The sequence below is a fragment of the Theropithecus gelada genome, chromosome 7a, assembly GCF_003255815.1.
Source record: "Theropithecus gelada isolate Dixy chromosome 7a, Tgel_1.0, whole genome shotgun sequence".
Classification (NCBI taxonomy): Eukaryota; Metazoa; Chordata; class Mammalia; order Primates; family Cercopithecidae; genus Theropithecus; species Theropithecus gelada.
The window spans coordinates 15,718,162-15,731,686 of NC_037674.1; the positions used below are offsets into that span (position 1 = coordinate 15,718,162).

Sequence of the window (13,525 nt, forward strand, 5' to 3'; positions counted from 1 at the left end):
ACCTGTTTCTGGTTCCTCTGTTCTATACTGTATCAAATTTCTCTCCTGACTCCTTTGTTGAGAACTGTGTGGAAGGGATGTTAGCCATCATCTAATGCAGGTCTGGTTTTATATGAAGATTTGTTTACTACATTGTACTTTCCTCTTAGTTGCTGTTAGAAACTTTGCAAGAGGAGCTGAAGCTTTTTAATGAAACAGCCAAAAAGCAGATGGAGGAGTTACAGGTGAGAGGCAGACATCACCCTGACCATTTCCTACCACGATAGGTAGATTTCTTTCCTGTTTTTCTTTTTATTTTTAATAAACTTGCTAAATAATTTTAGATTTATAGGAAAGTTACAAAGATAATACAGAAAATTTACCCTGATACCTTTTTTTTTTTTTAATTTCCAACTTTTAAGTTCAGGGGTACATGGACACGGTGTGCAGGTTTGTTACAAGGTAAACATGTGCCATGGTGGTTTACTGCACAGATCATCCCATCACCTAGGTATTGAGCCCAGCATCTATTAGCTATTCTTCTTGATGCACTCCCTCCCCCAACCCCCAACAGTAACATCTTACATTATCCTGGTACATTTGTCAAAACTAAGAAATCAGCCAGGCATGGTGGCTTATGCCTATAATCCCAGCACTTTGGGAGGCAGAGGTGGAAGGATTACTTGAAGCCAGGAGTTTGAGACCAGCCTGGGAAACATAGTGAGATCCCATCTCTGCAAAATAAAATTTAGAAAATAGCCAGGTGTGGTGGAAGGCAGAGATTGCAGTGAGTCGAGACGGTGCCATTGCACTCCAGCCTGGGCAACACAGCAAGACTCCGTCTCAAAAAAAAAAAAGTATGAATAAACTAAGTTCATACCAATAATGCCTGTCTTGCTGGGTTGTTATAAAAGAGAATTATGTCCAGTACCTAACCCAGTGCCTGGCAAAGGTACTCACAGTATATGCTTTTTTTGAGAGAGAGAGAGATGGTGCATACCTGTAGTCCCAGCTGCTCAGGAGGCTGAGGCGAGAAGACCACTTGGTCCCAGGAGGGCAAGGCTGCAATGAGCTGTGATCATGCCATTGCACTCCGGCCTGGGTGACAGTGAGACTATGTCGCTAAAAATAGAAATTTTTTTTTTTTTTTGAGATAAAGCCTCGCTCTTACCCCCAGGCTAGAGTGCAGTGGCATGATAATCGGCTCACTGCAACCTCCACCTCCCGGGTTCAAGAGATTCTCTTGCCTCAGCCTCCCAAGTAGCTGGGATTACAGGCGTTTGCGACCACGCCCGGCTAATTTTTATATTTTTAGTAGAGACGGGGTTTCACCGTGTTGGCCAGGCTGGTCTCGAACTCCTGACCTCAGGTGATCCACCCGCCTTGGCCTCCCAAAGTGCTGGGATTACAGGTGTGAGCCACTGCGCCCGGCAGGAAAAAATTTTTTTTAAAAAAGAGACCAACATCAGTACATTACTATTAACTATATTCCAAGTCTTCATTTGGATTTTTTAGCATTTTTTTCCACCAATTTTTTTTTTCTTTCTGTTAGCGAGGCCTCTTAGAAATGTTCACATTGCCAAGGCATGAGGCAATGTGTAACACAGTAGGTTGCTCAGAGTTGGGAATTGGGAACTGTATGTAATCCTTTCTATGGAAACTTGATAACTTGAGGAGGAGACCTGTAGTAAACACAGATTCTTTGGTCTGGACTGCTTCAGATTGCTTGGATGAATCATGGGATATTGCCCCAAACCTAGAGATACAGGAGTCTAGTCCCTCTCTACTACTAGGGGGACAAATCCTAAAACCAGCACATAGAAACAAAATCTAAAATAGAAGATACAGTCTCTGTTGATACTCCAGCAGTCTTCCTTAGTGGAACAGGAGCATAATGTGGGTATTGTGTTTCCTGTTAGTCAAGAGTTTTGTGTATGTGTTGTTTTCCTTTGGAATGTCTTTCCATGCAGGCCTTAAAGGTAAAGCTGGAGATGAAAGAAGAAAGAGTCCGATTCCTAGAACAGCAAACCTTATGTAACAATCAAGTAAATGATTTAACAACAGCCCTTAAGGAAATGGAGCAGCTATTAGAAATGTAAGAAGAAGCAAGTGGCCAGATGGCTCCCTCTTGGGCATAAACTCTCAGAGGAAGCCACTTAGGATATCATCTTGGCCATGATCTTCTGGGACTCACCATCTCCAGAATGAAAGCAATTTCTACAGTAGAATTAAGGACAGTTTATGCTGAAATGGAATTCCTCATTTAAGCAAGTTTTCCCAACTTTCAGGTTGGTCAGCCCTCCTGAGCCTCACAGGTGGATAATTGAGGCCTACAAGAGAGGGAGGCCTAGGAGCTTGGATTGACCTTCTAGTCAACCACCTGATTCCAGCACACCATTATAATCCGGAGACTAAACCAACAACCAGAGGATCTAAAAGGTCACATTCAGATTTTCAGGAAGAAAATCTTCATTACAGTAGAGCACAAGTGTTCCGTACAAGACCATTGAGGAGCCATGCTGTCCCCTTCCAACCCGGAACACATTCTGTCCCATCCTGGTTGGGCTTCTGTACCTCCTTATTAATTTATGAACCTGAAGTTGCTTGGAGTGTTTTGGGCTTAATAAATGGGGTGAAAATATAGGTAGCAGTAACACCTACATGAAACAATACACCTTGGAGCTTTAAATTACTTTTTTTTTTTAAGTCTACTTTTAAAATAAATACTTCTGTAAATATTCTGACTGTAACACTGAGGAATGAAAATAACCTTTTAACCTAGATATGTTAGTTGATCATTATTGAACTAATTTAGTTAACAAGTCCAAGATATTCTGACTTAATCTAGAATATTTTTCTGCTACTCTTTAAGAGCCCTGTGGCTAGTCCCACTGTCTCCCAAGAGCATTGGTTCGTCTCCTTAGGGTGCTGCCCATTTCTAGCAGTGGTTTCACCAGGTCTGTGGCCACTTGCTGCCTGTGTTCTCCCTGCACTTTTTTTTTTTTTTTTTTTTTGAGACAGAGCCTCACTCTGTCACCTAGGCTGGAGTGCAGTGACGTGATCTCGGCTCACTGCAACCTCCTCCTCCCAGGTCAAGCAATTCTCCTGCCTCAGCCTCCCGAGTAGCTGTGACTACAGGGATGTGCCACCACGCCTGGCTAATTTTTAAGAGACAGGGTTTCACCATGTTAGCCAGGATGGTGTCGTCTCCTGACCTCATGATCCGCCCACCTTGACCTCCCAAAGTGCTGGGGTTACAGGTGTGAGCCACCGCAACCGGCCTTTTTTTTTTTTTTTTTTTTTGAGACAGTCTCGCTTACTCTATTGCCCAGTACAGTAGTGTGATCTCTGCTTACCACAACCTCCACTGCCTGGGTTCAAGCGATTCGCCTGCCTCAGCCTCCTGAGTTGCTGGGATTACAGGCGCCCCATCCCCTTACCATGCCCAGCTAATTTTTGTATTTTTAATAGAGGCGGGGTTTCCCCATGTTGGCCAACTCCTAACCTCACGTGATCCGCCTGCCTCAGACTCCCAAAGTGCTGAGGCCGGGCGTAAGCCACCATACCCTGCCATTTTTGTATTTTAAATAGAGTCGGGTGGGGTTTTGCCCAGTTGGCCACTCTGGCCTCAAACCCCTGACCTCTAGTAACCCACCCGCCTCAGCCTCCCAAAATGCTGGGATTACAGGTGCGAGCCACTGCACCCAGCCCTCCCTGCACTCTTAAGCATGATTATCTGCCTGCTGTTTACTTTGTACAGCCAATCCTAGGCCTGGTCCCATAGATCCTTGAGTCCATGGCCTGAAGTCCATGACAGGCTTCCCCACTGGTTTACCAAAGACATGGCCAAATTTTTTTCTTAACCAAACTAGGCTGACTTTGGCCATCTCCTGTTCTTTCTGCACCTCCTAATTTCTTCACCAAACCCTCCCACCCCCACCCTTCAGCATCTTTAAGGCTGCCCAGAGACACCCAGTGAAGCCAGTAACACTCCAACCCGGGCTTAAAGGGCCACAATTGTTTGCTTTCTCATACAGAGTTCACAAAGTTGGTTATGTTTCAAATATTTTGAGCCTATCCACTAAAAATTGGTCTTTGGCAAATTCTCAAACTAAATTCATACCAGTAAAACTGGTATGAACAGGCTGGGTGCCGGTGGCTCACGTGAGCCTGTAATCCTGGTACTTTGGGAGGCTGAGGTGGGTGGATCATGATGTCGAGTTCGAGATCAGCCTGACCATCATGGTGAAACCCTGTCTCTACTAGAAATTCCAAAATTAGCTGGGTGTGGTGGCAGGCACCTGTAGTCCCAGCTACTCAGGAGGCTGAGGGAGGAGAATCTCTTGAACCTGGAAGGCAGAGGTTGCAGTGAGTCGAGATGGTGCCATTGCACTCCAGCCTGGGCAACACAGCAAGACTCCGTCTCAAAAAAAAAAAAGTATGAATAAACTAAGTTCATACCAATAATGCCTGTCTTGCTGGGTGGTTATAAAAGAGAATTATGTCCAGTACCTAACCCAGTGCCTGGCAAAGGTACTCACATCCTGGTGGTGATATTATTAAAGTTTAAAACTTATCCTGGCAAAAGATTCCCTTCATAAACTTGCCCCAAACTTCAATTCCAGTGTCCCCTTCTCCCCACTCCAAAACACAGTTGCTGATCTTACCATGCCTTTGCAGGCCTCAATTATTCAACTTCCTTCTGACCTGGGAACTCTCAACTTTGACTCTTAAGTTCAAATTACAACCTTCTTAAAACATAAAGCCAAAACCCCACCCTCATCCCCTTCATCTACCACATACACTATATTCACAGCCAAATGTCTCAAGAAGCTGTTTCCTTACCATTTTCTTTCTCTGCCATTCTGGCTTCAAAGTACATAGGAACACTAATGTAGCTACATTAGGCAGATCCATCCAAAGTAGAATATAGATTACCAAGGACTGAGCAGGAGGGGAAGGGAGTTTCTCTTTGGGATGATAAAGTTCTGGAAATGGAAAGTGGTGGTGGTTGCATGGCATTCTACATATACCTAATGCCACTGAATTGTACGCTTTAAAATGGTTGAGGCCGGGCGCAGTGCCTCACGCCTGTAATCCCAGCACTTTGGGAAGCCAAGGCGAGTGGATCACCTGAGTCAGGAGTTTGAGCAGCCTGGCCAACATGGGGAAACCCTGTCTCTACTAAAAATACAAAAATTAGCTGGGCGTGGTGGCATGTGCCTGTAGTCCCAGCTACTTGGCCAGCTGAGGCAGGAGAATCGCTTGAACCCGGGAGGTGGAGGTTGCAGTGAGCCGAGATCACACCACTGCACTCCAGCCTGGGTGACAGAGCAAGACTCCATTAAAAAATAAATAAAATTGGTTGAGGCCAGGTGCAGTGACTGACACCTGTATTCCCAGCACTTCGGGAGGTCGAGGCGGGCAGATCACCTGAGGTCAGGAGTTTGAGGCCAGTCTGGCCAACATGGTGAAATCCCCTTTCTACTAAAAACACAAAAATTAGCCGGGCGTGGTGGTAGGCGCCTGTAATCCCAGCTACTCAGGAGGCTGAGGCAGGAGGATCGCTTGAACCTGGGAGGCGGAGGTTGCAGTGAGCCAAGATCGCACCATGACACTCCAGCCTGGGTGACAAAAGCAAGGCTCTATCTCTAAATAAATTAATTAATTAATTGTTGAAATGGCAAACTTTTACCAGATTTTTTTTTTAATTTGAGGCTTAAAGTGCGCTAACCTTAAGTGTACAGGTTCATAAGTTACTGTCACTGTTGTGGAAGTGAGCACTACTCTACAAAATCACCATCCATTAGTATTGTCCTTCCATGAATTTCATATAAATGGACTCACAGTATACACTTTTTTTGAGAGAGAGAGAGAGAGAGGGTCTCTGTCATCCAGGCTGGAGTGCAGTGGTGCCATCTTGGCTCACTGCAGCCTCGACCTCCCGGGCTCAAGTGATCCTCCTACCTCAGCTCCCCAAGTAGCTGGGACTACAGGGGCACACCACCAAACCCAGCTAATTTTTGTATATTTTTTGTAGAGATAAGGTCTTGCCATGTTACCCAGGCTGTTCTCAAACACCTCAGCTCATATGATCCGCCTGCCTTGGCCTCCCAAAGTGCTGGGATTACTGGCATGAGCCACCAAGCCCAGCTCCCTTTTTTTTTTTTTTTTTTTTTTAAAGAGACAGCTTTAGACCAGAAGTTCTTGACCAGCCTGGGCGACACGGTGATACTCCTGACTCAAAAAAAAAAAAGACAGCATCTTGCTCTGTTGCCCAGGCTGGAGTTCAGAGGCACAATAATAGCTCACTGTAACCTTGAATTTCTGGGCTCAGCCGACTGAGTAGCTAGTACTACAGGTGAATGCCACCACACCTGGCTAATTTTTTAAATTTTTGTAGAGATGGGGGGCTCTCACTGTGTTGCCCAGGCTGATCTTGAACTCCTGGCCTCCCAGAGCGCTGGGATTACAGGTTTGAGCCACCACACCCAGCCGAGTATGTACTCTTGTGTTTGGTTTCTTTAGCTCAACGTGTCTCTATAATTTGTATGGTTGAATGTATCAGTATTCTCTGGCTAGTGGACATTTGTTTCTGGTTTTAGGCTATTGATAAAACTGCACTGGTTTCTCTGGGATAGACCCAAGAATAGAACTGCTGAGTCATAGGGTAAGCAACTCAGTTTTCCAAAATAAATGTACCGTTTATACCACCACAACAATGTATGAGAGTTGGAGATTTAGTCAGTCTTTTTTGAAATACATATTTTGGCCAGACACAGTGGCTCATGCCTGTAATCCCAGCACTTTGGAAGACTGGGGCTGGAGAAGTACTTGAGCTCAGGAGTTCAAGACCAGCCTGGGCAACACAGCAAGACCTCTTCTCTACCAAAAAATTTTTTAAATAGCCAGACGCGATGGTGCACACCTGTAGTCCCAGCTACTCTGGAGGCTTAGATGAGGGGATCGCTTGACCAGGGAGAAGGAGGCTGCAGTGAGCTGTGATGGCTCCATGGTGGTGGTGGTGGACTGATTCAAGTTCTTGACTTTGGTGCACAGAAGAATTTGAGAGTAATTCTCCACCCCGGGGAGTGTTTTTACTGTTAAAATGAGTATAGGTCAGCCTAAAGACACTGACCAAGGGTTTCTGTGCCTGTGCAAGCTGGAGGATTTCTCCCCTTTTGCTCTTTTTCCTCCTTGCAGCAGGATGTTCTGACCACGAGTTCCTGAGGCGGGTTGTGCAGCATCCAGCCGTTCTCTCCATCTGTCTGTTTGGCAAGTATCTTGTTCCCCTTTAAGTGAGGCTGTGACCATCCTACCTGATCTACCTCAACTGCACTCCAGCCTAGGCTACAGAGTGAGACCCTGTATCAAAAGATAATAGTGTATATATTTGGGAATAATTTTAGATTTACGGAAAAGTTGCAAAGATAGTCCAGAGAGTTCCCATATACCCCTTCCCCAGCTTCCCCTAATGTTAACATCTTACAATACCATGCCACATTTGTCAAAACTAAGAAACCAGCATCAGTAAATCAATATTAACTAAACTCTGGACTTTATTTGGATTTCATTGGTTTGTCTACTAATGTAGTTTTTGGGTTCTAGGATCACATCCAGGATGCCATATTGTATTTTGTCATTAGTTATTATGTCTCCTTAGTCTCCCCTGGTCAATGACAGTTTCTCAGTCTTTTTCTGTTTTTCATGACCTTGACAGTTTCAAGGAGTAGCAGTCAGATATTTTGTAGAATATCCCTCAATTTGGATTTGTTTGATTTTTTTTGATGATTAGACTGTGGTTATGTTTTTTAGGGAAGAATACCACATAAGTAAAGTATACTCAGCACATCATATTGAGAGGTGAAGCCAGCTGGACTTCTGGGTCAGGTGTGGACTCGGCGAACTTTTCTGTCTTACAAGAGGATTTTAAAACGCACCAATCAGGCCGGGCATGGTGGCTCACACCTGTAATCCCAGCACTTTAGGAGGCTGACGTGGGTGGATCACGAGGTCAGGAGATCCAGACCATCCTGGCTAACACGGTGAAACCCTGTCTCTACTAAAAATACAAAAAATTAGCCAGGCCTGGTGGCGGGCACCTGTAGTCCCAGCCACTCAGGAGGCTGAGGCAGGAGAGCGGCATGAACCCGGGAGGCAGAGCTTGCAGTGAGTGGAGATTGCGCCACTGCACTCCAGCCTGGGCAACAGAGCAAGACTCCATCTCAAAACAAACAAACAAACAAACAAAAACACACCAGTCAGCACTCTGTAGCTAGCTAGCGGTTTGTAAAATGCACCAATCAGTGCTCTGTAAAAATGCACCAGTCAGCGTTCTGTGGCTAGCTAGAGGTTTGTAAAATGCGCCAATCAGCACCTTCTAAAATGGGCCAATCAGCAGGACCTAGGCGGGGACAAATAAGGCAATAAAAGCTAGTGACCCACCACACTGTCCCTGGGCAGCAGTGTCAACCCGCTCGGTTACCTTTCCCGGTTGCGGAAGCTTTGTTCTTTTGTTCTTCACAATGAATCTTGCTGCTGCTCACTCTTTGGGTTCATGCCAGCTTAGTTATAATACTCACCGCGAAGGTCCGCAGCTTCATTCTTAAAGTCAGAGAGACCAAGAACCCACCAGAAGCAACCAACTCCAGACACAATATTATAAGTAGATAGTATCAACTTGACTTGTTGCTAGTAATATTAACCTTGATCACTTGGTTAAGGCAGTGTTAGCCTGGTTTCTCCACCGTAAAGTTACTATTCTACTCTTTCCATACTCCCTTTAGAAGTCATCGCTAATTCCAGCCCACTCTCAAGGGGTGTGAGAACTATCTACCTGTCCATATTGTTTGGAATTCTTCTGTAAGGAGGATTTCTTCCTTCTCCCTCCCGTTTATTTATAACAATATGGGCCGAGTGCGGTGGCTCAAGCCTGTAATCCCAGCACTTTGGGAGGCTGAGACAGGCGGATCACGAGGTCAGGAGATCGAGACCATCTTGGCTAACACGGTGAAACCCCGTCTCTACTAAAAATGCAAAAAACTAGCCGGGCGAGGTGGCAGGCACCTGTAGTCCCAGCCACTCGGGAGGCTGAGGCAGGAGAATGGCGTGAACCCGGGAGGCGGAGCTTGCAGTGAGCTGAGATCCGGCCACTGCACTCCAGCCTGGGCGACAGAGCGAGACTACGCCGAAAAAAAAAAAAAAAAGAACATGTTTGGTTTTTTTGTTCTTTTTGTTTGTTTTTTAAGACATTCTTGCTCTGTGACCCAGGCTGGAGTGCAGTGTTGCAATCTTGGTTCACTGTCACTTTGCCTCCCAGGTTCAAGCGATTCTTCTGCCTCAGCCTCCTGAGTAGCTGGGACTACAGGTGCACACTACCTTGCCTGGCTAATTTTTGTATTTTTGCAAAACTGAGCTCTCGTCAAGTTGACCACGCTGGTCTCAAACTCCTGACCTTAGGTGATCCGCCCACCTTGGCCTTCCGAAGTGCTGGAATTACGGATGTGAGTAATTATATACCACACCTGACCTGTATGAACATGTTTGTACTTTGTTTTTTAAACTTTTATGTTCAGGGGTACACGCGCAGGTTTGTTACATAGGTAAATTGTGTGTCACCCAGGTGACGAGCGTGGAACCAGATAGGTAGTTTTCTGATCCTCACCCTCCACCAACCCTCCACCCTCAAGTAGGCCCCAGTGTCTGTTGTTCCCTTCTTTGTGTCTGTGTACTCAATGTACTCAACTCCCACTTATAAGAGAGAACATGCAGTATTTTATGTTTTTACTTTATACTTTGATTTGTTCAATTTTTACCTTATTTTGTTGCTCAAAGCTTTAGTGTTTACCTTTCATATTGTTTACTTTTCATATTACCTGGGAAGCAGCATATTAAGGTCTATTATCTACCTCTAATCTTTTGTATAGTATGAAATCGGAGTCTTACTCTGTCGCCCAGGCTGGAGTGCAGTTGCGCAATCTCGGCTCACTGAAAGCTCCGCCTCCCAGATTCACACCATTCTCCTGCCTCAGTCTCCCGAGTAGCTGGGACTACAGGTGCCTGCCACCACGCCTCACTAATTTCTTTTTGTACTTTTAGTAGAGACAGGGTTTAGCCATGATGTTAGCCATGATGGTCGTCTCGATCTCCTGACCTCGAAATCCGCCCACCTCTGCCTCCCAAAATGCTGAGATTACAGGCATGAGCCACCGCACCCGGCCACCTTTTTTTTTTTTTTTGAGATGGAATCTTGCCTTGTCGCCCAGGCTGGAGTGCAGTGGCGCAATCTTGGCTAACTGCAACCTCCACTTCCTAGGTTCAGATGATTCTCCTGCCTCAGCCTCCCGAGTAGCTGGGATTACGGGCATGCACCACCATGTCTGGCTAATTTTTTGTATCTTTAATAGAGACAGGGTTTCATCATGTTGGCCAGGCTGGTCTCGAACTCCTGACCTCGTGATCCGTCCGCCTCTGCCTTCCAAAGTGCTGGGACTACAGGCATGAGCCAAAAAACACCATTCTTCCCCTACTGAATTGTAATGGAGAGTTCATTATAAATCAAGCAACTCTATATGTGGGTCTATTTCTGTACTCTCTATTCTGTTCCATTGATTTCTAGCACCAATACCACAGTATATTAATATATATACACATATATTTATCTTTATAAAATATCTGTTTCTGGTAGTGTAAGTCTCCAACTTCTTCAAAATTTTGTTTGCTATTCTAGGTCTTTACAGGTGTGAGCCACCGCGCCCGGCTGTGAGGTTCTATGTAAAAATTTTTTTTTTAGAAAGACACCCTTGAATAAAATTTGATGAGCTTCTGGGTGGAACACAGAGGGCATAGACGCTCTGCACTCCTTTCCCCATATGTTGCCCTGTGCATTTCTTCCATCTGGCTATTCATGTGTACCCTTTGTAATATCCTTTATAGTATGCCAGTCAACTTAAGTGTTTCCCTGAGTTCTGTGAGCCACCATAGCCAATTAATCGAATCCAAGCAGAGGGCATGAGAATCTTGTTTTTTGGCTTGTTAATCAGAATATAGGTGACAATCTACCTGTGACTGGCATCTGAAGTGGGGGGCAGTCTTGTGGGATTGAGCATTAACCTGTAGGATTTGACTCTAACTCCAAGTAGATAAAGAATTGAAATTATTTTGGTTTTGGTTTTTTGTTTTTGAGATGGAGTTTGCTGTTTCCCAGGCTGGAATGCAGTGACACCATTTTGGCTCACTGCAATCTCTGCCTCCCATGTTCAAGCGATTCTCTTACCTTAGCCTCCCAAGTAGCTGGGATTACAGGCTGCGCCACCATGCCTGGCTAATTTTTGTATTTTTAGTAGAGACATGGTTTCGCTATGTTGGCCAGGCTGGTATCGAACTCACGACCTCAGGTGATCTGTCCACCTTGGCCTCCCAAAGTGCTGGGATTACAGGCAAGAATTTAAATGAGGCCGGGCGCGGTGGCTCAAGCCTGTAATCCCAGCACTTTGGGAGGCCGAGGCGGGTGGATCACAAGGTCAGGAGATCGAGACTATCCTGGCTAACATGGTGAAACCCCGTCTCTACTAAAAATACAAAAAACTAGCCGGGCGCGGTAGCGGGCGCCTGTAGTCCCAGCTACTTGGGAGGCTGAGGCGGGAGAATGGCGTGAACCCGGGGGGCGGAGCTTGCAGTGAGCCGAGATCGCGCCACTGCACTCCAGCCTGGGAGACACAGTGAGACTCCGTCTCAAAAAAAAAAAAAAAAAAAAAAAAAAAAAAAAAAAAGAATTTAAATGAATTACAGTACACCCAGTTGGTGTCTGCTGGAGAATACTTTGGTGTGTGGGGAAAAACTTCCCCACATCTTCTCACAGAAATATTCTGTGTTAAGTGTGTGAGAGAAAAAAGTTTTTTTCTTTAATGACCAAGTGGGATATATCCTGTTATGAAAGCATCAAAAACCAAAATTACAACAAATTTAAAGATCTTAATTGACTTTATTTCAGATTCCAGTTACTTTTCTTGTAAAGAGCAAAGCAGAGAGGACTTCCATATCATGCTGCTAAACTTGGCCTGTTTCAGGATTTGGCTATTACTTCTCCTGATTTTTTATTTGTATTTTTTGACACCACTGATCTGAAGTTATGTCCCCATTTTTTTAGAAGGTCAGTTAAAGATCTTAGTTTCAGCTTGGTGGCATGGACCTTCAGCATGAGTGGCTCCATTATGATTTAGTGTGCTGGGCCTAGTGCAGGAGTTCAGTTCAAACCAATGGGCTCCTGTAAATTTTATTTAATGAAGGGTTCAAATTCAATCAATGTAAGTAGACACATTAACAGAATAAATGATAAAAACGAACACATCAATAGATGCAGAAAAAGCATTTGATACAATTCATCTTTTTATTATAAAAACTCTCAGCAAAGGAGATAGAGAACTGCCTTAATCTAATAACGGACATCCATAAATAAACTACAGCTAATACTATACTTGGTAATGCAGTGTTGAATCACTTTCCCCTTGAGGGTGGGAATAAGACAAGGATGTATGCTATCACCAGTCGGCTTTACATTGTACTGGAGATTTTAGACAGTCCAGTTAGGCAAGAAAATAAAGAAAATAGAGATGTACAGCATACAGAAAAAAAAAATACAGTATATAGATATGTAAAGGAAGAAGTATAATTCATTTGCAAATGATAAGACTGTATACATAGGAAATCTTTTTAAAAATCTAAAAGAATCTAAGTTATGGCCGGGCGCGGTGGCTCAAGCCTGTAATCCCAGCACTTTGGGAGGCCGAGACGGGCGGATCACGAGGTCAGGAGATCGAGACCATCCTGGCTAACACGATGAAACCCCATCTCTACTAAAAAATACAAAAAACTAGCCGGGCGAGGTGGCGGCCGCCTGTAGTCCCAGCTACTCGGGAGGCTGAGGCAGGAGAATGGCGTAAACCCGGGAGGCGGAGCTTGCAGTGAGCTGAGATCCGGCCACTGCACTCCAGCCTGGGCGACAGAGCGAGGCTCCGTCTCAAAAAAAAAAAAAAAAAAAGAATCTAAGTTATTAGAATAAGTGAATTTAGCAAGATAATTGGATACAAAAACACTATATAATAGGTATTACTAGCAACAACACTTGGAAAATAATATTTTTCTTTTTTTTAAAATTTGAGACAGAGTTTTGCTCTTGTTGCCCAGGCTGGAGTGCAATGGCATAATCTCGGCTCACCACAACCTCTGCCTCCTGGGTTCAAGCGATTCTCCTGCCTCAGCCTCCCGAGTAGCTGGGATTACAGACACGGGCCACCACACCTGGCTAATTTTGTAGTTTTAGTAGAGATGGGGTTTCTCCATGTTAGTCAGGCTGGATTCGAACTCCTGACCTCAGGTGACCCACCTACCTCGGCCTCCCAAAGTGCTGGGATTACAGGCGTGAGCCACCGCACCCGGCTGAAAGTAAGATTTTAAAAATATAATCTGGGAATCTCTTTGAACCTATTCTTTTTGGGAGACTGCCTGATTTAAAAATAAATATAGATAATACATATATATATACACA

General features: G+C 44.8%; 1 protein-coding gene across 1 annotated transcript in view; it reads left to right on the forward strand.

The window, feature by feature from the left end:
* The window catches only part of KNSTRN (kinetochore localized astrin (SPAG5) binding protein), a 12,452-nt gene extending 9,692 nt beyond the window's left edge, over positions 1-2,760 (forward strand). The window contains exons 6-7 of the mRNA XM_025390835.1: positions 150-224; positions 1,950-2,760. Of these exons, the coding sequence (XP_025246620.1) occupies positions 150-224; positions 1,950-2,078 (204 nt within the window). The 3' untranslated portion in view covers positions 2,079-2,760. The remainder of the gene's footprint in view (positions 1-149; positions 225-1,949) is intronic.
* The last annotated feature ends 10,765 nt before the right edge of the window (positions 2,761-13,525 follow it).